Genomic DNA, 25,616 nt, shown 5'->3' with positions numbered 1-25,616 from the left:
TTCTCCCTTAATCATTACCCTTTCCTGATGACTTGGTTTCCCATTTAGAGCGCTTCAGTGGTGCTCCTGTACCCTAGTTTTCAAGCCTTTATAGAAGCTTCTTTTTATATCTTAAGCTGCTGAGAGTGTAAGAAAAGAGGGTGGTAAGTAGAAGAGAGTTGGAGGCCAGGCCCATAGGATAAGGAGGCTAACAGTTAAATTCCTAGACAGTGGCTGGAGCATCCTGGGCTGGACACGCTGTGAGGAAGGGTTTCAAGAGATATTTGTTCTCCTCTTCATCTGACTACAAATACATGACATATAATTTTTTCCAAAAAACATCTAAGAAGTAGAAAAGTAAGCTATACCAATCTAAAAACAAACTCACCTACCAACAGAGAACAATTCTTGAAAAACTGAACTTTGAGAAACAGATTTAGTAACTCTTAAAAAGTCAAATACTATCCTCTGAGGTGATGATGTCTAGCACCCAGATTCAGAAGACCTGGCTGTGGGCCCTGATTCTGCCATTTACTGCTGGGTAGTTACAGTTTAATCATTTAATCTCTCTAAGCCTTACTTTCCCAAGTCAGTAAACAGAGATAACTCAGCAATTCTAGAATCATGAGGAGAGTTTTTAAAAAATTACTGTTTCCTACATTCTCCACCCTAGACATACAAAATCTGAATCTCAGAGAGAATGAAATCTGTAAAAGTCTCTTTTTCTAAAATCTCCCCAGTGTGACCTGGGATGGTGTCTGGAAATGCAGAACCACCTCAGTGGGTTAGCACACCTCCAGCCCCCACCTCACTTCTCTCACTACTGCTTGAGCCCATCACCCCTTTCTCCACAAGGAGTGAGGGAGACCAACTGAGGTTCAACTGAGGAACCTACAGACAGCGGCCCGGGGCATGAGCAAGCAGGGTCAGCCCCCATCACACTGCTGGTGGTGGGGGCAGTCAGGCAGGAAGAGACGTGCCCTTGTCGTGTCAAAGTGGTCCTCAGGCACTTTTCTCATGGAAAAACTGAGAAGGTGGTTAGTAAACGCTTACTTAGATACAGGTCAATGCAGACCTCTGGTCTTGCTTGGAATTCGACCTCTATTTCCTCTATTATTTCAGTGGGAAAAAGGCATTGCAATCTCTAAACAAACAACTCATTATTGTGTATTGAGAGCTGCCAGCACACACACACACACAAACACAATCCAAAATGTTTAGTTTGGCCTTCTGGATTTATCCACTGAGTTATTTTTGTCTTTCTTTTAGTAACCATGGAAATATACCTGACATCATTTAAGTATCAAGCTTTTCTTTGCAACAATACCTACATCAACTTCCGTCAATGATTACTTTCCTATTATCAGAGGTTAGGGGACAGAGAGCAATTCTTTAAAGAAGCCACTCTGAATGGACTAATCAGTCCCCTCAGATTACTGGTAAGATTTTAAACAACTATTAGACATATGGGCTAAGAGTCAGAGACTAACACAGAACTGGCACCAGTTGAGATGATAATACAAATAGTCCCAAATCTTTAGTTCCGATCGTGTGGTTAGGCACTAAACTATGCCTACGGTTAGGGATTTCAGTCTTTCTTCTTCCTGGACAGACTGTTAAACTGCTTTTTACTTCCTCTGCTAAAACCCAGTTTGGACCTGAGCTGGCATGTACTGTAAGCATTATCAACATAACAAAGTACGTGTACCAAGCACTTGTTTTCAAAGGGCTCTCACAGTGTTATTTCATCTCTTTCTGACACTAGACCTGAAGCAGGTCTATCTGATATCAGGCCCATTTTATAAATGGTAGCTGAGTCAGCATCACTCAGCCCACAGGCAGTGAAGGTTGGTCCACCTGTCCAAAGGGGAGAAGGGTCATGGGAAGCCAGGTGGCCACGGGGAGTGGAGGCCAGACTGCAGAGGGCACGAATGCCCAAGGGTCTGAACCTATTTGGTAGCAACAGGATTTTTAGTCCAGAAGAGCTTAGATTTGTATGACAGGAAGAATGAAAGGAACAGGTGACTACAAAAAGAGAGGTGATCTGGAAAACAAGCGCAAACCTCGGGTGGTGGGGGCTAAAACCTCACACTCACTGACTCTAGTCATCTGGCGCTGCTTCCAGAAAACAATCATGGGAACGAGTCACCTGGAAGTGAGGCTAATGAATCGTGGCTGCTCTGTGCCCCAGAAGCCCAGGGGTCCTTCAGATTCTCCACCATCTATGCCGGACGTGGAAGCCCGAGGCTCAGTCTTTGGTGCCCTCCACTCTGCCCTTTCATGTCTTTAGCCCAGGAATTAATGTCAGGTTACCTCAAGGAGGCTGTCCATCTCTGGGACGTTTTTTCCTTGAGTCAAAAAACAGACCCATAAGAGACCATTGCAGAATCCTAGCGAGAATGCTCACAAGATTCAGTTGTTCAACAAATAATTACTGAGCCTCTTGTAGGCACAGGCTCTGTTCTAGGCAGGGGGACACAGTAAGGAGTCAGAGAAAAGCCCGGGTGCATGGAGTCTCCATCCTGACCACATCTCCTGCCTGCATGCCTTCTCCTGGCTCCTAACTCTTCCTGACCACCCTCCCCACAGAAACCTGCATGAGCCCCTTACTCCCTGACCCCCTTCAGAGTTTTACTCCATTATCATCTTTGCTGCAAGGCCCTCTCCAATGACCCTATTCATATCACCATCTAGAATTGCCCTTCCCTCCTTCTTTCCTTTCATAATAACACATCACCGCCTAACATATGTTTCTCTTATTTTTTCTTCTTTAATTATTATTCTCCTCCCACTAAGCTCCAAAGGCAGGGGTTCGTGTCTGTTTAGTCCATGGCTGTACTCCTAGTGCCTTTAGCGGTGACTGGCACATAGCAGGCATGAAATAAATCCCGCAAGTTCACTCACACGATCAAACAAGCCCTTTGACACAGCGATTCGCACACAGGCCTCTTTCCCCTGTATTCATGATTACCCGTCATGTGTATTTTCTTACAGAGTCAAGCATAAGTTCTCTATCCTGGACATACAGTGTTAAAGCCCTGAACATCCAAATTTATAGGCATTTATCTTTCCTTTATTTGGTTCTTTTCAGTTCTTTGTTCTCAAGCTAAACATTTTTTCCCTCTTACGCTGTCTTCAAACATGAACATTCTCTTCTTTTTACACTCAGGCCATTTATTATAAGGTGTTTCCCATGGAATCTGTAACCACTTACTACTTCTAACTATGTGCATGTCAATTCACAATATCAAAACAGCTCTACAAAACATAAAAATGACGTCAGAAGTCTAATCTTTAATCTTTTCAAATGCAATCTCTCACTTTAAAAGGAGGCCTATAGGTAAACTCAAGCAGTCTAACTGAATTAAAATTCCATATCTAATAAAACCTTCCCTTGTTATTCCTCTATCTTTACATTTCTCTGAAATAGTTGGTTTCTCACAGCAAAGGTTTTTTTTTTTTGAAAGAATTTTTTGTACTTTTAAGAGAAAATATATAAATATACAAAGCCTCTGGTAGAGAAATAATTACACACTATGCTTTCTGTGTCTCCAGCTCCTGAGAAACACCAGCTAACAAGGAGAAACACATGGAAAGTGCCAGGAGAGCTCAGCTTCAGGCCTGGTTCTCCCACACACTAATTACGTGAACTCAGGCCAGCTTCAGCCCCCTTAGCCGTATAAAGATGCTGATATTCCCCGACCTGCTCACCACACAGGACTTTTCCAAGAATAAAATAAATTAGTCTAAGGACGTGCTCTAAACTACAGAGCAACAGTAAAATGAGAGGTGTCACGATATTGCCTAAAGGCGAAGAACTCCTTATTTCTTGAAGTGGAGTAAAACTCACAGTATTTTTCTTTTTCCCACCTCCTTATACCAAGTACATTACAAAAAGTAAATTTTTATTGATATATTTTGGGATATACCTTTGACTGTATTGTCCTCAGATTAACCAGATGAATGTCACAAGGCAAAGATGACAATAGTGGAGAGAATTCACCCAGCAGCTGAAGAGTAGGTGTGGGGACCTTTTCTGTCATTGAAAAGACAGGATGGTTCAGGAAAGAAGAAGTTATGTGGCTAAGGAGGGAAGGGTAACTGACCGACTTCTTTTCTTCTTCCTATCGGGAAAAAACAGACATGCTTAAGAGTTATACACTTACAGTTCTCGTAATATTAACTGAATTACCAGCAGGGTTTAAAGAAGAAAAATAGATAAGTATACAAATACTTTGATTTTATTATGTTTTATGAATAAGTCTTAGAAAATGCACAGCAGATACCAAATTTACTTCTAAGCAATACAAGAAAACAGTGTCCACTTACCTCACATGTTTGGAAATATCTTTTTTCCATTGCTTTAATCCTAAAAATCCTGACTACATTTTCCACAAACAATTCAGGGTAAGGTACAACTTTTTGCAGAAACTCTTTCTCAGCCACCCATAAGACTCTTAAAGTATGGGGTTGGGATGTTTATATATCTTGTACATCATCAAATGTTATCTCTTTTCCCTCAGGTTTTACTTATCATATTCTCATGGTTTCATTTATATACTTAACTAGTCCATAAAGTTATGTATTGATCCAAAGCTCTGTTCTAGCAAATGTTACCCAATGATAGGATTTAAAAAAAAAATCTCAAAATAAATAAGGTTTTAAAATAATACAGGTGGCTTATCTAGATCATCTGTTTTCTTTAAATTTGGTAAAAATCATTGTCAGTTGCTTCACTTTATTCCCCAAATGGGAACTACTACATGCATTATAGAATAGTTATCACATATTTACATGGTACACAATTATCCAGTATAATTTTAAAATACTTTAGTCTTTTATGCTTATGGACAAATGTTTCAGCATGTTCAAACATTAGGTAAGCCTACCAGGACTGAGGACATACATAAGGTAGATGACATACACAATTAGTTACATTAATTAAATCAGTGACTAAGTAGAACCTTAACTGGTAATGTCTAAGGTGTAAAAGCAGACACAGAAAAGCACCATGAAGACAACATAATTTATATAGAGGTTTTCTGATCACCAGCAACATTTGGAGCGAATTTAATTTTGTATCTTATTTTTTGAAATGACTATTTCACTGATACCTTCTGATACTGCATCCTTTTTTTAAAACAGAGGGCTCAAAAATAAAAGGCTTGGCTACTTATCTGTGTGAAAAGACAAGATTTATAGAAGATACAGAGCTTAAAATTCAGAATGTCAGATTAGCATTGAACAGAGGGTGTTAGCAAAGAGTGACGAGCATCTTGCCAGCAGCAGACTGTAGATGTCATTCCAATTCAGACCAAGGAGAGAGGAAAAAAAAATTTTAAAGGCAACAGAGGAACACTACAATATTCAAATACTGACAAAAAAATTAGGTATGAAAAAAGTTGTAAAAAAATGTATCCATTTCACATTCTTTTTTAAGGAAAGCTAAAGTATACAAAATAATTCTCCAACAGTATTGAAATTTAATGCAGCTTGTAGAATAACATGAAAAAAGAGGGAACATTTTCAACAAGACCCTTTAAATATACTCAAAGATCAAAGGACTTCATAATCTAGGTCAGGATTGCTGGCAAAAATCACTTTTGAGTAATAAAAGATAAAAGATTCTTACAGAAAGGGAAACACCTGCCTTATCAGATTCGGGAGGCAGTAAGCCCATTCTAGGTCAAGAAACATTCAGAAAAAGCTCTCTGGCTTTGCTACGCTCTTGGAGGAATCCCTGGACACCTCAGTGAGGGAAGGGATATTTCTTGACAGATTATACTTTAGAAGCAGTAACATGCATATCTACCATTCCTCCAAACCCAAATCAGTTCTTCTGGCCTTCAGTGCTTCACCCAAACTGACCATCAGAATGGCTGGGGGAGCTTTTATAAAACATACATCCCTGGGTCCTAAGCCAAATCTACTGATGCAGGATCTCCAGGGGTGGGACCCTGGGAAGGTGAAGTTAAAAGCCCCCCAGGTGACTGTCACAGAGTCAGTGTCACCCTGCTCTGTTGACCTGTGCTAGGAACTGCCACCCCAGACATCCTTCCAACCAACCTTCTAGAAGAAACAGAGCCCCCCTTGGAAACAGAAGTATAAGCCTCACCCTTAAACTATTTTTGGATTGAAAAACAAGATGCAGGCTCGAAAACATGTTAATGAAGATTCTTGCCAAAGGAAACAATGTCATGAATGTAAGCACTCTGAGCACTCCAGAACTGTGCTATTTATTGTGCTGAGCAAGATAAGGAAGAGAAGTCTATAGAAGAGCTGTGGCTTGGAGCCAGAAGAGAACCATGAGCAGGTAACGCTGCCGCAATCCGGCCAGGCCAGTGGGGAGAAGTCTCTGGGAAGGCACCGTCATTCACACTCTTCCTTATTTCCAGCAACAAGGGCTCAACAAGATACTTAACTGTGGAACTATCACTATTTCGATGAATCTCCTAAAAAGGTTATCTTTTAACTATAATCCTTCTGATATACCCGAAGTTTATAAAACATGTTTGCTATAGGAAATTTTACATGTTTGTTTAAGCTATAAATGAATTCCCCAGCCTTATAGTAACTAATATACCACTATAAACATTATTTGGCTTCTTGTAGGTTGGAAGGTTTCAGACTGTACAAATCTGGCTTTCTTCCTGCAGCTTGCTTGAAATTAAAAAGAATTAGTGTATTCTGATCCAAACCACATCAAGTTGAGATCTTCTCCACTGGATTTCAGCCCTTAGTTCATATGTCAAAAGTTCCTGCCAGGTTCCCTGGTGCTCTTCATTAAGCCTGCCTGAGTTATCTGATCTCTCAACATCAAAGGTTTCCATTTCAGCTACATCAAAACTTGCTAAATTATTAAGATAATAAGAGATCATTTTTTTAGTCACCTTTGTTTATTCAGAATGACCTGACACGTGGTGGGAACTTGATAAATGTTGATTATTAATTAATTTATCATTAAATTAATAAGAAATGTATTATAAATAAAAGAGAGAAAACTATTGCAGGGAGAAGGATGGGCTAAAAACACAAAGCAGGAGGAGGAGAGACAATGAATGAAAATATATTGACTTGTAGGATGAAGAGATAAATATCATTCAGTGCAGAGCTGAAGTCTGGTAGGATGTGGGCCAAATCTGCTGATTAGACATGTTTTGGTAGCTCTGCATGGTGTTAAAAGGTTGTTTTATTTTTCAGCTACTCTCAAAAAAAAAAAAAATTCAAGAGTGTTCACATTAAAATCATCAAAAACAACAATAATAACACAAACTCCCTCAAACAGGTAACTGTTTTTTTATCTACAACACTGGAAATTGAAGTCACACTGGGCCCCCATGTTTCCGTGTGGAAACAATCATCTGGTGCTGAGCTGTGGCTCCAAAGTGGGACATGCATCCGTCCTCATGTTCACCACAGACCCTCTGGGCACCTAACTTAAGCATTTGCCCTTAAACCTGACCAACCTCCCTCATGCCATCACTTCCCTGAGTCCTGTCAGCATTTGAGTTTTTCACCTGATCTCTTCCAACTTCCTTTCTTTATATGTAAAGAACTGGTATCCAGAGGTGAAAAGACATAACTGTAACGCTCGAACACTTCCAGTGCTGTAAGTCCCCGTGCAATGCCCCCTTCACTACACTAGTCACCAGCAGGAAGCGGTAGGAAGAAAGGGTCAAAGAAACAAATCTTTAAGAGTCAATGCTGATGAGACAATTCCTATTTCCTGCTTCTGCTGACCCTGAAGCATCATTACCATGGATGACAGTCAACCTCACGCAACCACAGTCCTCCCCTGGGCATCTGTACATCTCCCAGCTATTATTTATCATTCCAGTCTTGTTCTCACTGCATCTCTGCAGAACACGTGAGAACAGGACTCACCTCCATTTAATTATCCAGGATTATTCCCATAAGGCCTCAGCAGAATCAAGGCTTCCCACTAAAATGCCTTCCTGTCCAGGGAGTGTCTCCCCATCTCAATTTCTACCATTGACATTTCAGTCATTAGTCTGAGATGAATATAGAAACACTTTCTAGAAAATTCTAGGTACATGATATGTAATTTCTTAATCAAAAGTCTTTTAAATCAATTTCACTAGAAATTAAAACCTATTTTCTCTAGTCTTGTTCATTTTTTATTTAAAAGAAACTATTGATTTAAGCCCAAGAATCTATAGTTGAGCAAAAGAAAAATTTAACCAACACAGGATTATAAAAACTGTGGATCAAATTTAAATCAATCACTATCCAAAGAATTTTGAGTGAGAATAAACAAATTATTTAACTTCTAAGTGAAAGCTTTATAGATCTGACATGAAAATTCTTATTATCATAGTTAACAGAAGTTTTGTAAATTAGTGTCTATATAGAGAGGAAAATCATAAAAGCCAGAAACATTTCAGGAGGAGCAGAAGATAGCAGCTGCCAGCACTCAGACAATGATTTTCCTATGCAGTTTTAGTCTTAAAACCAAGCTATCTTGTCAGTAATTGATTTAAACCACGAGTCCCAAGAACTGCTGTAAATCTTGACACCTAAAATGCATATTAAAATCCTTTTTCCTAAAAGATTTTAAATACTGGAAGAATTCTTTGCTTTAATTAGCTGTTGCCATTTCATTCAATCAACTGGTATTTTATTTATAGAATGCCTGCCTACCACAGGCAAGGAGGCCCTGTGAGGGCACATGAAAATAGACAAGCCCCCAGAATCTAGCAGGGGGAACAGAACACACACATGGTGACAAGGAAGTAAGCAGTAATTGCGATAAATACAGCGGCGCAGCGTGCTATCACAGCTCACTCATGTATGCCTTTGTGTATTCACTCACAAAACGTAACACTGGGTGCTTCCTCTGCTAGGAACAACCCTAGAAACAGAAAGAGCTACAGCCCTACTCACAGGGAGTTTATGGTCCAAAGGAGGAGAAAGACAGTGATCACACAATCTCACACACACGAAGGAGAGATGCACTGTTCTAAGGGGGTGTAAAAGGGGATTTGACTTGGTCACTCCAGCTTCATAAAGTGGGCTCCGATCTGAGCTATTACGAAGAATCCCTGGGCAGAGAGGATGAAAAGACCCGTGTAAAGGTGCTGTAGGGGCGGGGGTGGGGCGCGTGGGAAGTACTTACGACCAAAAGAAAACCAGCTGGCTCGGAGCAGAAACCAGGAGAGCTGTGCTAGGTGAGGACGGGGACAGGCAGGGCCCTGTACCGCGAGGGCCATGGTAAGGAGGTGGCTTTTACACCGAGAGAAATGAGACAACATAGAGGGGTGAAGCAGGGAATGGTAAGGTCAGACTTGGTTTTGAAAAAACAAAACCCATGCTGCTTCCTGCGTTAAGCACAGCTATGGCAGAAGAAGACAGCGGAGTGGGTGTGTCTGGGAAACACATGATGTTAGTTCAGATTAGGGCGCTGACGTAATCAAGTTTACAGGTTTGACATGTTCAGGCAATGAGATAACCAAGCACTGGTGATGACTCTGTTGTGAGAAGAAAGCGAGTGAGGGAGACGTGTCCACCAGAGACGGCCCCTAGGTGTCTGGCGCTGGATGGAAGGCGGGGCTCGTTATCAGGAGGGGAACACTGGAAAAGGGCCAGGTTGGGAGGAAGGGAGATTATGGGAGTGATTTTTGGATACGTCAAGCCTGAGATGCTTTTAGAAATGTAGAAAAGAAATGCCAGGAAGCAGCTAGATAGATGGGTCTGGAGGTCAGAGGAGAAACCTAAGCCAGTGATTTACATCTGTGGGTTTCGACTCGTCTAATGCAGAGGAAGAACATACAAACTGAGAAAAGGAAGAGGCCTGGGGCTGGGCCTCAAGAGCTCTAATATTCAATGGCTGAATAAAGAGCCATCAGGGAGAGAGAGAAAGTATGGCCTAATGGAAGCCCTGGCTAGGCAGTGTTTCAAGAAATGACAATGGTCACTGTCCAACGCTGCTGAAATGTGAAGTAAGATGATGACTAAAACATCCACTGAATCTACTGACTTAGGCAAGAGCCCAGCACAGAGGCTAAAGCCAGACTGAAAGGAACTGAATGTGGAGGGAAGTCTGCTCAGGAGGGCAGAGGAGATGGGGTGGTGGTGCGGGGCAACGGAAATGAGAGTCTGGGTGAGGGCTGCTTTTTGTTTGTATTTTTAATGCGAGAAAATGAATAGCATTTAAAAACCAACAGAAAGGATTTCTGAAGGAAATGTTGGCTACAAGGGGCAGGGAGAGGGAAAGAGGAGGACAACTAACAGAAGGGCCCTCAGGAGGGTGACTGGGATGGGGTCAGTTCCAAGGACAAGCGAAAGGACTGGCCTATGATGAAAGGAAGGTAAACGTCCCCAGAGTTTAACACGAGGGAAGAAAACGGAGGGAGCAGACGCTTGGCGTCTAGAACAGAGCTCTACTGAACGAGCCTTCTCTCTACCAAGTGGACAGTGAGGTCCCTGGCTGAAAAGAGTAGGAAAGAGTTGAAGTGGTCAGCACAGAAAGAGGGAGAGCAGAGTAAGAGGAAAAGGGCCACGTCGGGGGCCATCTGAGGGGAATTGGCAGGCTACGGAGCACTCTGAGGACAACTTTTTGGCCTCCTGATGAAGTATACTGTCAGGCTGGGTCACGTCCAACCAAGCTTTTGCCAGGCTGTTTAGCACAGAATGCTGGATTTTTGCTTTGAGGAATGAAAACAGAACAAGAAGACAGACAAGCAAATCCACTTTCAATTGATGAGTCTAAGACTAGAATAAATACACTAATGTTTCAAATAAATTTTCCTAATCAAACTTAATCTCCGAAGTGGGTGACTAAGCTCTATTCTTCAAGCTTAATTCTTATTTCTTTCAAAATAATTTCAGGAAATTTCACCCAAATTGATTCCTTAACATTATTTTATACTTACATGCTAAGCAAAAATAAAAAATAAAATGGCCTAAACGCATATCTCACACAATATATGTAACTGAAGTTCTCTTTCTTATGAATATAGGCTAAGTCTTTATTATTATAAAGTCTTTATTATCTTAATATTGGAAACTGTAAAAAAGTATAAAGTCATAATTTTGGATGGCAAAGAACAGTCAACATCAGAACATGTGAGTTTTTTTCCCTACCATATTCACGACACTTCTTTTTTCCAGTAGTATTCGAAATAAATTAGCTGTAATCTTGTTATCATGGACACCTTGCTCAAGGCCACGATTATCATCTTGCATGAGTCTTCGATCCATGATAACTTCAATCTGACCTACCAAGCAAAGAGGCCAGGGTTATTTTATACAAATATTCATTGAGAATCTCACAAACACAAGGCAGGGTCTCTATTTAAGCTTCTCCTCCCATCAGGGAGACAGATCTGTACAGCCCACAGAACCATGGGCTTCCTCCTAATAAAGCTCAAAGCAGCTAGCATAAATTCACAAAACAAGACTGTTTTTCTTTTCTTCATCAGAGTCCAGTAAAATCTAATAAGAAATTTAACAATGGAACAGAAGAGATCAAAATTAAATTGAAACTTAAAAAAATAAAATAAAATAGAAGAGTAAATTAAGCCCTCCAAAATTTTTAGTGGTAGCATTTGGAATTTAAGAATATTTATGAGGTTCATTAAAGAATGCATATCACACATGGAGTAATAAGACAGGATTTGAAATAAAATTTAGGTTACTAGATGTGTGGTGATTCCCTAAAGCCCTAGGATCTGGAGATGCCCACCATGCACCCCCTTCCCTCCCTGATACTGTGTTAGAGACGTCCCCACTGTCCTTTCTCCTCTCGCTCAAAAAGTTGTCACATATGGTTCCTTTATTTGCTGTGCAGTAATTCTACAACTCCTCTAGTTTAATTTGTAAGCTAATGGCTAGGTCATGAAATTACAAACTAAAAAAATACCAAAACCAAAATACAAAACAAAAAAAACTAACTGAAAAAAAATTTCCCTGAGACACATTTACATGTTTAAGAGTATACAACCCCACCTCCAACAAACCCCACCAAATTTATATGTCCTTAGGTTTATAGATTTATCCATCCATTCATTCATGTTTGCTGCTATACTGAGCAATCATTTGGCATAAAAGGATAATATATAAAATATTTTAATAATTATTACGCTTACAGTCAAACTACTTCTGTTGAGTTTCTTTCTCCTCAGTTTAGATACCCAGTAGATAAAATTACCAGTGATGGTTAGGATTTTCTTTGTTATTTTCTCCATATTTTACAGGACAACTGTCTAGAATGTGCTTCTCAGGGGCTAACTGTCCACATGCCTATCTAGAGTTTGATCATTTCATACCTAAATTAATGTATCAGTCTCTTGGCCATTTCTAACTCTTCTCTCTGCCTCCAAATGTCAGTCCATATACTGTGTGGCCATGAGTAATTTCTTGGTCTGTACGCAAATTGTGTTTATGTTGACAGCTAAGCAAACACTAGGGTATCTGGGCATCTACAGCAGGGTCTTTATCAGGGAAATCAGATTATACTGTTTGGTTTGTGACGACTTCAGTCCTAAGGTCTAGTCCCCAATTTAGAGCCCCATTTTGAGAATTTAAGGCAGGGTTTAAAAATGCATAGCTCACAAGTCACATCTGACACAGGGGTTTTATCTTCTGATTTTTTAAAAAAAGGCACATTTATAGAATGGGCAACTTCACATAAAATTCCAGATTTCTGGGATTTTCTTCAAAAAGTGAAAAAAATTTGGCAACACTGGGCCCCAACAAAGACCTGGCACTAAACAGTGCCCCCCACCTGCACGGCTCTTCAATTTGCTCAAATCCCAGGACTCCCTACTGGATCCCCAATGTGAGGCCATTATTACTTTTATAACTGCATTCATGTCTTTATGGTGTGATCTCATGACTTTGTTTAATGAAGGCCACCAAGAAAAATGAGAAGTACTAAGGTTTTCTGTGTGTGGCAGTACAGAATGTAAGCATATGTCCAATATAAAAAGTGGGTTTGTCTGCCTGTGCCTAATATAAAAAGAATATGCCAGGCATCTGCTCTCTTTTATTAACTGCCTGGCTCCTTAACACATGCATCCCAGCAACTCTAAGTATGTAAGGAGAGAGGGCAATTGACATGTAAATGATAATTAAAAATATGTATCATAAAGGACAAAAGTCTCCCAATAGAAAGTTTTACAAAAATTATTCAGTGTCTACTATCTACTTTTTCTTTCTCTCCATTTCACTCTCTCTTTTGGAATCCTTAACCTGACACCTCTTTACCCTGAATTTGTTTCATCGCTACTCCCTTTCTTCTTCCAGGTGGCTGTGTCCTTGAAAGACATGATGCAGAAAAGGACCTAAGTTTGACCTGTAACTTTCCCCTTTTGCAAACTTGGGTGAGTTACCTAAACTGTAAATTATCTTAATATGTGAATATTCATATCCATTCAATCACAACAATGACAGAGACTTCCGAGGACAATGGCCTATCAGGAGAAGTAAATTATACTTAAATATAAACCTTAAAAATAATCAGTTTCATTTTAGGAGTTTTAGGTCTCCTTTTTTTCATCTGAAGATTGAAGAAATTTATTATTTTGTGTTGGTCTCACAAAGCTGAAAATTAACTAATAGTCTGGTTCTCAAAAGAAGAAAGCTCGTGATTGGAGATGATAATACATATGACCAAATAGAAAGACTATACACTTGAACTGACATTTAAAAGAGCAAAAAAGAATTGAAACCATACACACCACTTTTCAAACTTGAAACACCTAAAGACTGAGCAGAGAGCAGGGTCAAGCGATGCTTGGCATCCTGGATATACGCCATTGTAGCCATGGGATAGACGTTGGCTTGAAGAGGCAATTTGCTCATTGTCATTCTAGGTTGAATCTGTAAGACAAAACGATTCTCTTTAAGAAAAAAAATCGAGTGACAGTTACATATGTACCTTAAAAGATTAGTATTGACTAAAGATGGTTTTTCTTCCAGAGGAAAGGAGGTACAGCACTTTTCTTGTTCAATGGAATAGCTAACTTAAAAATTAAAAGTCTTCAAAACAATATGAAGAAAAATCACGAGCATCTTAGAAAACAATGTTTAAGTGAGAAAGGTAGAACTTGTCCAGATTTTTGAAATAGGCATTCCCATTTAAATTCAGAATAAAAATGCTTAACAGAAGTCTTCTAGCCCTCCAATATTTGCATAAAACAAATTATAAAGGTATTAAGTATTCATTTCTCATCTAAACCTAACATACTGCTTTTGTAATGAATGCTGAGAATAATAGATCTCTATCCCCTTTCAAGAAATATCTCTTATAATTCTTGAATCAGTTTTAATAAATACCACAGGTCTCCTCGTTAAATCCTCTAACATATTACATTATAATAACTGAATGCATATTTATATTTTAAAAACTATTCAGTGCTTAGTCTTGCTTAGTTTTGATGCAGGTAGTTCCAAATTCCAATTTTTCTTGGACTAGTATCTGAGTGTATGAGACACAACTCTAACTTTATCTCTTGAGAGACTGCACTAGGCTAGTCTGGGTCAAGGAGACTCAAACCTCAGGAGGAGACAATAAACAGAGACTCAGTTATCAGAAATCTTACTCATATCACATAAAAATGCCATCTCTTCTTTTAAAACTCAGTGAGTTTTTAAACTCATGGAAGTTTGACATGAAACTCAGAAAAGGAGGAGTGCAAACTAAACATAATAGTTAACTTGTACTGAACTCCCATTAAAGCCAGGCACAGTGTTGGGTATTTCACAAATAAGATCTTTAATCTTCACAACAACTCTGCATGATGTCCTTCAACTTACTGGTTCTGAATAGCGTACCCCTCCGAATTCATGTTCACCCAGAACCTGTGAACGTGATTTTATTTTGAACCATGGTCTCTGCAGATATCATCAAGTTATGCTGGATTAGGTAGGCTCTAAACTAACGACTGGTGTCCTTATAAGAAATGGGAAATTTGGACACAGAGAGACACATTCAGAGGCACAAGGAGAGGACCATGTGACAGCAGAGGCAGAGACTGGAGTGATGGGTCTCCAAGGCAAGGAGCACCGAGGATTCCTGCAACCTCAGGAAGCTAGAAGAAAGACAAGGTTACACTTCCCTGGAGCCAGTGGAGGGAGGGGGGCCCTGCCCACAGCTCGATTTTGGACTCCTTGTGTGAGAGGATATATTTCTGTTGTTTTAAGCCACCCGGATTGTGGTAATTTTTATCACAGCCCTAGGAAATTAATAAAACTGATGGGGGGAAAAAAACCCTGTAAAATGTTAAAAAAAAAAAAAAATAGAAGCAGCAGGAGAAATTAAGAAGGAAAAGCTGGCCTGAAAGAACGAAATTTCCATTTCTCCTTTCCAGTCCTGATCTTCCTACTCCACCTAAGTCATATACTTTAAAAAAGGACATTTAAAACCGTCACAACTGTGCAGCTGTTACCCTTACTCCCCACCTGTGAGTCTAGATTTCTATTTTAGCCCAAGTAACTAAATTCTTGCCAAAGCTTAAAAAATGGCCTATTTTTAAAAAGAAGAAATAATTAGGTTATAGACTTAAAAATAATACTTTCCTATTTATTCAAATGCTCGATCCTTGAAAAGACAATTTACATTTTTATTCATTTTTACTAAGTTTTTTTTTTTCATTCATGTATACACCCACACATACAAATAATCGCTTCTGTAAGATTTTAAGAAAAGCCTTTCTTTGGTACACAAGGAAAATGAATCACCATAAAGCCAGGGCTTCATTTGAAAACCAAACAGCTGTAGTAGAATTAACATGTTAATTCAAAATGTATGCTGCAATTTTTATGCTTTGGAAAGATTTAAATTTAACTTTTGCAGGAAATTGTAGAAGAGAAAATTATCACAATCCTTTCCACTTATCCCAGTTGAAAATCAAAGTAACAGCATTTGTGAAGTTGTTTCTATTCATAGCCAGAAATTTCTAAAATGCTAGTGTCTCAAAAACATGCTCATGTTTTTAATAGTATTATTTCAGAGACATGTTGTTACATACATACACTCTGAATACAGAGGTTTAGGTAACAATCAAAAGAGCTCCAGTAAACTAAAGAAATAACAATCTGAAAAATTTTTATGGATCAATTTTCTCACTACTATTTCATGAAAATTTTGATTAAATACATATCTCCTCACATTTCTAAACAGATAAATGTTTTCATTTGTATATCTATGTCTATGTACACATATGTGTGTGTTTATAAACGTACACACATACATCAGGACAGGGAAGTTTTCCTGAAATTTAAAAGACCCCATTATTAGATCATACATTTAAATACATATATGGAATAAACTAAATATGCAAAGACTAATTCCTTGGGAAGAAAGATATACTCCATCAATCCCTAATTAATCATTCCTTTTTACTAGATAAACTCATATACATTTTGGCATCAAGATATTTAACATGCATAATTCGTCACCAAATCTGCCTTTGAAAAAAATAAATCCTTACAAATAGATGTTCTACAAAATACTGTATCTCAAATATTTGTTCTAACCTTGGAAATCTGGTTGAATACAAAATCTAAAAGTGTCTGTTAAAATTCAATTTTAGAAATAATTTGAATATTTTTTTCAAAGGATCCATAAAGAAAAATTACATACTGTAACTATTACTCAAACATCTTAAAAGAAAATTACCTGATATCCATTTAGGTCAGTATAAAATCTATTTTGGCTGTTTATGCTAGAAAAAATTCTCATTGCAATTTCACGGTTATGTTCTTTTCGGATGTCCACGATATTGGAAACTTCCACAGACTGTCCTTCTATTCCTAAATTTAAAAGAATATATACATTAATAAAAGTTAATTGCCCCACTTTTCTTAAATATAGTATACAGAACTCCTTCCAAAGTTACATATATTTTCCTGTTTCCTACTTCCCATCTTTACCATCTCTCCATGACAAATGATGTCAAAATTCATCTTTTTTTTTTTCTACCAGACAGTGGATAACATTTATTCAGGGGCACACATAACTCAACAGAAAGATGAAAAGGTTGGAATGAGATAAACATAGATGAAATATAACAAGCAAATGATTCTCCAGTGAGAGGAGAAAGAGGACATTAAATGAGAAAAGGTCAGCCCCACTGCAGGCCAGTCCACTTCTGATCTGTACTGCCATTCCCCAACAGAGCCATTCCAGCCTACTTCTTCACCAGTCTCTTCTCACACACTGGAAATTGGGAGCAGTGAAATTTACACTCGGTTGGTTCAAGAGACAGTGGATTATTGCCCATGATCCAGCTCTAGGAAAACAGACAGGAGATCCAATGAGATGATTCATGGCTGAAACTGACACTACCATATTAGTATTTGTGGAGTATAATCTAGAGAGCTCCCCAGAAGTTAAATCAATTTTAATTGACTTTGGTATCTCTTAGGACCCCTTGTTATGGAGTGATTCATTTTGCCCTTTGCTATATAAAGCAGAGGACAGCTTGAAAAAGTCCCAGATGTATGCTTATTTTTTGGATAAAGTATTTACTAATTTCTATGTCATGCTACTCTAATTATACCTTCAGGTCCCCAGTTAAACTTTGGGTCTATTTCAGAGCTGGAGAGATGAGTTATGAAGAAACCCAACACTCTTAATGTAGATCAAGTGAGTATAAGACATACTGTAGGATCTTCTAAGAAGAGAGCAACAAGGAAAGTGGTCAGAGAAGAAAGCCTGACCCTCTCCTATTTCATACAGCTGAAGTTTTTTAAGATTCCAAAAACCCTGAACACTTCCCCACAGTTATTACTCATTACCCAGCTCTCCCCCTCCTCAGCAATCTGTTGCCCTGCTCATAAGAAGCACACTCTTTAGACAAAGAGGGCCGTGTACAAAAGAATGGGATGGGGAGAAAGAGGGTGAGCAAGACTTTTCCCAGGAGCCAAGAAGAATCCCCAGAGCTTACAGAAGGTGACAGCAAATAGAAAGGAAGTTCGAATCTGTGGGATTTGTGGAAAAAATGTAAACGCAGCTGGTCTAGGTACTATAGGTTTATGTAAAATGTACACAGAAACTGTACAACATAAATAATGACATGGTGACAATACCAAACGGGCTGAAGCTGCCATCACCAGAATCCTCAGAATGCTCAAAGAAGTTCTTCTCTGGCAGATGCTGCTCTTCCAACTCAACAACCTCAATCAGAGCCAACTTGAGTTTCTTACTGTGATGAGTATGATCTCCACAGCTGGGGGAAGGAAGGGCCATTTTTTTCCCTGCTTTATGGCCATACTCTGAACCACTAGCCTCTGTTAGTTAAACATGCATGTATATTTCCTTCTGAGAATTATCATTAGAACCTGCCTAGAAAGCTGATCCAAGTATCTTTCCTAGGAAGTTAAAAAAAAAAAAAAAGGCAAGCACACATACAGGTGAAGGACAATGATACCTTCTTTGAACTAGGAAATATATTATTATTATTTAAAGGCAAACTTTCCTTCCAGTATACTTACATTAACTAGGATATTTTTCTAAAACCAAATAAATTGTATGTGGAATTTTAAAAGACAAGCTTCTACACATGCACCAAAGATGCCCAAAACACAAAATGTAGCACCAGAGATGCCAGTCCTAGGGCAGCATTAGGGAGAACAGCAGATGGCAAGTAACCCTAATTTACTGGAAGCCTTTGTAGGGTATTTAGTACTGTTTTCTGTTTTCTCCTCTTCAGATTGAATATTCTCTCAGGGGTCAACAGAATATATGAAAAAAAAATAAAGTCTTCACAAAGGTGACTGTTATTAATTTCAAGTCATATATCTCTGGAAAACATTTACAAATACATGCTTCAAGAAAAGAATTAATAATTTCACATTACCTCTAGCAATGAAAATTATTTCCATTGAGAAAATCTCTTTCTCAAGCTCAGTATTATGCTCAGACCCTGCTGGGGCAACAAATGCTTAAAGTTCCTTTAAAAGGAGCCCCTAAGTCCATTCACAATTCAGCTAGACATTAATTTAAATTCTGTGCCAGGACAGACTTTTAAACTAAGATCAAACCTAATATGCTTATTCTGAACAAACCAAATAAAACCTATAGTGGTAATAAAAGCAAGGAGGTAGCCCTGAATCCTCAAAGAAAATTTATTATTTTTAAAAGAAGAACATTCATGAGGGAGAAAGAAGACTGCTAACTTTTCCTATTCTGGTCAAGAATTCCTAAGGTGTTCCATTTCTGAACAAGCTCACGGGACTGTGGGGAGGACTCCCTGGGAAAAGGGGGCACAAGCCCGGTGGTCCCAGTGGTCTGCTGGATATTTGCACATGTGGTAGCCAAAGGTACTTCTTCTAAAACAGTTCTACCTGAGCATAGATGGCCAGGGCTCTCTAAGCTCCTCTAGTTTTTCTTCAGTCGTGGAAAAGAAAATAGCTCCACTTTACAAAGAGTAGTTCATAGAGGAAGGGGAGTTGCCATCCCCAGGTTTCAACAAAGAGAAATAAGTGCGCCCTTACTAGCACCTCACACACTGTGTCTGCCCATGGAGCAGAGAGGATGGAGACTGTTTATGCTTATTGACACAGGCAATGCAAGGTAAAACTGAGCCAGTTCTCAAGTGAAAAGCTGTAACAGATGTGCCAAAAGAGCCTTTCAGAACCCTGGAGCTCTTCAGTTTTTCCTCACTGGCGCCTGAGCTTCTCACAGACGCAGTCTTATACACCACCTTCGCACTTCAGTTTTTAACGTTCTGGGACATGGTAGGTGCTGAATCACTGTTAACAGAATTCATGAAGATGTGAGAGGCTGTCCCTCATCGTGCAGAAGTTAGCTGGCATGGGAGGAAAGCAGATGGGGCTATAGATAAGGTTCAAAGAGAAGGAAAGATGAGGGTTTGCTTTTATTTTGAGCAGACACACGCATGTTAGAATGTCAGCTCCTCAAGGATAGGGACCGTGCCTTATTTATCTTTCTGCTCCTGGCACACAGTAGGTATACACTTAGTGTTTGCTGGGTGAAGGGTGGCGGCTGTATAGGGGGATGGTAATAGTCATCAATCACCAAGTGCTTACCACATACCATATGTTTATTCTAGGTTTTACATGACTCATTCAGTCCTGACCCTGAGCCTAGGAGGAAATTATAAATTATCTGCCCCGGATCACAAGACCTGGCAGAACCAGGACTAAACCTCTCCACCGTCATGTCTCAAGCAGACCAACTACAGGAAAAAACTGAAATTACTTTGGGAACAAGGATTAGGAAAAGCTTTGTAGTAACTCTAAGTAGACAGGAGACCTCCAGATAATTTTTAAACAAGAAGAGAGGGCACTAATCTCGCATCTGATATGTTCCAAGAACTACTTACTTGAGTGAAATAAAATTAAGGGACAAGGCTTGCCAGAACCCACAACTTCTTTAAAATAATCCAAAAATCTCTTTTAAAATGACAAAGTCACTTTAGAAGCTAATAAAGTAAAATATATTAAATATTAAAGACATATACCCTAATTATCTTACTTAGCTCATGTAAACGTGAGCACAAGCATGTTTACAGCACACTGGTGCCAAAAGTAAAAAAAAAAAAAAATGGGAAAACACACTAGATGTCCACCAACAGGCAAATGAATAATAAAATCAGGTACACCCAAGTTATACAAAACTGTGCAGCAGATGAAAAGAATGAGGTAGCTCTCTGTCCTGGCAGGAAATGTCTGATGAAAAAAGCAAACGGAACATTTGTATAGTATGATAAACGTCATGCTGAAAATACACATAAACGTAATACCATACATTTCTATAGGAATGTGTGTGTGTGTGTGTGTGTGTGTGTGTGTGTGTGTAAGAGTGAGAGGGGGAGAGAGCGCAAGACAGAGCACAGATACCTGTATTACTCTCTTGAGTAGTGGCTGGAGGCCAGGCACAGATTCCAGAGGGGTTTTACATTATATCTATAATGTATGAAATTTTTGTCAAAAGAGTGTATGTATGTCTATATATACATAGACACACACATATACATATAAATAATCTACATTTTACACATAAAAATAATTTTCATCATTTTTTTAAAAAAAGAATATTTTCTAAGAAGGTTGGGAAAAAATGAAACCAAGTAGGAAAGAGGCCAGGGTCAGAAGACATCATCCTCTTGACTCTGTTGCTCAGCACTGGTCTTAAGGAAACCAAGAACTACATTCTCCTTTGAGTGTGGAGAGAAAAACTGGAGGGTGCCCTCTTCACATGCCCTGTGCCTGAAACAAGAGGTAGAGGAAACATCCAGGATGGTGTAATGACTAAGTCAGACAGACAGAAAGCCTGAGGTCATGGCTCTGAGCAGCAAATGATGACCCTTGGAGAATCCCAAACATATTTCCTCTGCACATCTACCCTCTTCACTTCAGATCATTACAAAATCTCTCCGGAACAGCTAATTCAACCCTGTCTACCTGTCTGGATCAACTTATTCTAGCCATTTTGAAATGCAAAGTATAGTTTTCCAAGGACCATACCTGATAAATCAGACACCACTCCTACCACACTGAAATGTTACAGGGGTGAGAGGCGGCAGCTTGGAAGAAAAAGCCAAAGAGAGCCTCACTCATACTCCAGCAAGAATCCAACATCTCATTAGTGGCACTCAACATGCGATTAGGACAAGCCATCAGATCAAGATGGAAAAACAGCAGCTGGCCCACACCCACCCAGGAAAGTAAAAAGTGATGGGGGTTCAAGCCCTCAAACAAAAGTTTAACTGAAATTTGACACGGAGAGGGAATCATATAAAATAAATCCTCAAAAAACTCACTTAGGATTCAAAGCAAGGTCTTCAGTAACTGTCCTTAAAATGTGGCCTCTTGGGCAAAAACGGAAGTTTGCTATCTATCTGTTGTCCTCACCCCTTCTCCTCAAATCTGTGTCTGAATGGGGGGTGGGGGTCGGGGAGGTGACTGAGCCCTCACATTATAACAGAAGTAGGACAGTAATAGCTGTCATGAAAAAACAGGGCTTCTAATTTTGAACATCTCCCCTTCAATTTTGAAGAGTATTATGTTTTGTGTCTAAATTATCAAAAATATAAAAATACTGCTCCCACTGTGTATTTACTATGTGACATTGTTTTTATAAACTTACCTGACTTAACTGGGAGTTGACACTTATGGCTATTAATTAACACACACTGCTTAGTATGACACACACTCAAATGACAATTTTCACAATAATGATAAATTTAGTAGGCCAACATTCAGATAATGTTTCTAAGAAGCAAACAGTATCATGACTATATTTTTTAAAAAATCTATACTCTTATTTGAAAGTACTAAGAATAGAGATGGTAGGAATTCCCACAACTGGGTGCCCTTTTTCTCCATGTTGATTAATTCAACTTATCATCCACTATAAGATCTAATTTATTCTCTGAGGTACTTGCTGACTTCCAGGTCTGTAAATGTTCACATTGATTATTTTTCCACAAGTGAAAATTTTAACATCTGCCTTCATGAATACTCATTTAGGATTCAAAGTTTAGCAAATTTCACTCCAAGCCTCAAATTTAAGAAAATGATGATGCACCACTGAGTTTTGCTTATAAAGCACTAGATAAATAACTTCCACTACTTACTGATCAACTTATTATGAGCTAGGCACTAGTCTACATATTTTATGGCTCTCATGTCAATAATTCTCACAGTGACACAAAAGTAAATGCATAATAGGAAAGGTCGGGGTTTAAGCCCTTAAACAAAAGTTTAACTGAAATTTGACTTGGAGAGGTACAGAATTTTGATCACACAGATTGTAAATTTTGGTTAAAGATTATACCAAGTAAGTATGGTATACTTGAAAAAGGCCTAATAACTGAAAAATACACAACAAAGCTGGAAAGCTGTCTTTTTTTTTCCTAATAAACACCTGATTTTAAAAAATAATCAGTTTTTTTGAAACTCTGTTTTGGAGGAACGTAACACCTACATCAGCAACATTCTTTTAAAGCCACGACAGACATCATGGTCTAACTAAAGCCCTGCCCTGGGAGGTGAATAAACAGCTCATGGCCCACAGTCCTGGCTCAGGCTGGTCTAGGACAGGGAGAGAAGAACGCTGGAAAAATCATGATGGTCCGTCTGCATACCCTCCACACCGACAGTCACTCTGAAGTTGCCTACTTCCTGCTCTCCCAAATATGCTTTTCCAAGGCGCCTTTAGAAAGGAAGTTCAGTTTCCACATAATCTTATTCCTCAAGCTGATTTGCCTGAAACAGGCCTGCCAAGCAGCCATGTAGTTCTTCCTTTTTTTTTAAACCACACTTTCACTACTCCTTCTCCCAACTTACCACACACTAAAAAGAAAAACAGAGCAGCGGCACGTCTCTCACCCACCCTAACTCCAGTGGGGCTGAACAAAAGCAGTCTGGTGTCTGATTGAATTTTAATGTCTGGGGAACAAATATTTTTGCAAAATACATGGTTTCCAATTGTTGGCTTGCAACAAAACAGAAGGTGTACCAAATCAAGTTGTCAGGCAGTCGATCATTAAAAATAATTTATTAATGTTTGGCAATAGATCACTCTGACTTATGGAATGTAACTCAGAAGGAGTTCAAAGAATTAAATGACATTCCCACAATTAAACTCTTTCTATTCCTATCTACTTATTTATGTTAGCAACATTCCTTTGCCTTACATTTATAAGAATAAAATTAATGCTGAATCCTATCCCATTCTAGCAATACGTAACATTCACCAATGGATACACAAACATGTAGGAATACATAGGGTACAATTCATCTCATTAAGAAAAATGTTTCTATTAAAGTTTATAAAATAAATGGTCAAAATGATAATATATGTAGCTCAATCTTATGTTTTGATCAGTTATATACTATTAATCATAACTTTTATAAATCAATCCAGAAGAATTTTAATACTCTGAGTTTCAGGATAATAGAACTTAAAAATGTTAATTTATATATGTATTATATATTATTTATACATTATGTATCTATTTATAAAATATATATGTATTTTTTTCTTTCATAAAAGTAATGAGAAGTTGACCAATAATAAGACTCTCAGGCATAAAATATTACATTAAAGTAAAATTTAGTGGGGAAAGTAGAATCAAAATATGAGTTCAAGGAGAAAACGATAGGAAATTTGATTGTTAAAGAAGAGTTTGTTCAGGCTTTTAAAAAAAAGCGTAATTTAGCATCAAACTGTTACCTACTGGATATACTTATTTTAAAATGTCAATGTTTACAAAATACCAAAAACAACAACCTTTGCAAATATTTAAATGTATAACGGAAAACTAGGTGTCAACTTACAAATGTCTAATGGACACAGGGTTCTTCAAATTCTTATGGGAACAAGGGAATTTGATCTAACCAACCCCACTTCACACTTTCTGATATTCTTTTCCTCCTTTCTGCCATTCAAGACCTAGATTCTCAAAAGCTCACTTCCTTCATCAAACATTCCCCAACTCCCCCAACCCTGAATGACCACTCTCTTGTAACACTTACCCTCTAATTCATCTGGCCTGCACATCTTCTTAAGGAGACACAACACTTAGTATCTGCCAGACTTTATGTATATTAACTAAGTTAATCTTCCAACACTCCTATAAGGAAGACTCTATTATTGTCACCATCTTCAGGATGATGAAACCAAGGCCAGACAGGTAACAACCTGCACCAGGGCAAACACCGGGAAAGCAGCAGAACTGGGATAGGAGCTGGGAATGAAAAGCGCGTGGGCTGACTCCAGTGTCTGAGCTCTTAACCACTGCACTTCCCTTGTGTTTCCCATCCCTGTGCTCTTCATCTGAGTTTGGTACAATACACATTTGTCAAGGATGATGATGTTTCCTGCGAAGAAGCTATGCCTTCAATGCAAGCAGCTGCTGCCCAAGATAACCTCTGAGTTCTGAATTTGTATAACCAGAATGTACTTATAGTCCCTTAAAATAACCTTCTCTTTCATGCCTGTAGGGGATAATCAGGTTCGACACATAGCTACTTATTTCATTTTTTAAAAGTTCCAATTAACAGGCAAAAAAAAATCCTCAGTAGTCAATTGCGTATTATGTTATTCCAAAAATGTTTTAATTACCTAAGTTTGCCTAGCAATAACTTACTTAACTCTTTTTACTCTTAAATCAAACTAAATATGGAATGTAGTCCTGAGGAAAATGAGACATTGATTGCAAACCATTTTAATATCCTCATGAATCTTTTTATTATGGAAATAAAAACAACTTCAGTGAAGCTCTGAGACCTTGTTTACAAGTTGAAAGACTCCAGGGATGGGGGCCCCAGATTCAAGCATCCTTAGAAGGTAAAATTTAGAAACAAGGAGTCAAGCACCAAAGAGACTTGATGTGATACTAAGTTTTGTGGAGACTCTTTGATGGTAATACCTAGTTGACCATCTAGTCTGTCTGCAGTTTAAGAAGCTGAGCTCCTAAGAGGTTAAGAACAAACTCAAGGTCACCCTAGTTTGCACAGAAGTGAAACTAAGGATCAGACCTCTAATTCAGATTATGTTTAACTGGATAAAGTTCATTTTGACTCTGAAACTCAAGGGCAATATTATGAATCCATTTGGGTTATATACTCAAAGCAGAAAAAAAAAAAAACAAAAAAAACTAAGCAACCTCTCTTTGATTGCCAAACATGCCCATGCAAGA

General features: G+C 38.6%; 1 protein-coding gene across 1 annotated transcript in view; it reads right to left on the bottom strand.

Moving 5' to 3' along the window:
- The window catches only part of MAN2A1 (mannosidase alpha class 2A member 1), a 152,532-nt gene that overhangs the window by 9,870 nt on the left and 117,046 nt on the right, over nt 1-25,616 (bottom strand). Inside the window, exons 17-20 of the mRNA XM_010987526.3 lie at nt 16,622-16,755; nt 13,680-13,821; nt 11,083-11,216; nt 3,909-4,103 (exon numbers count right to left, since the gene is read on the bottom strand). Coding sequence (XP_010985828.1) covers nt 3,909-4,103; nt 11,083-11,216; nt 13,680-13,821; nt 16,622-16,755 — 605 coding nt within the window. The remainder of the gene's footprint in view (nt 1-3,908; nt 4,104-11,082; nt 11,217-13,679; nt 13,822-16,621; nt 16,756-25,616) is intronic.

Source organism: Camelus dromedarius, chromosome 3 (genome assembly GCF_036321535.1).
Source record: "Camelus dromedarius isolate mCamDro1 chromosome 3, mCamDro1.pat, whole genome shotgun sequence".
Taxonomy (NCBI): Eukaryota; Metazoa; Chordata; class Mammalia; order Artiodactyla; family Camelidae; genus Camelus; species Camelus dromedarius.
The sequence above is the reverse complement of the archived record's forward strand: the minus strand, read 5'-3'. Positions and strand labels throughout refer to the sequence as shown.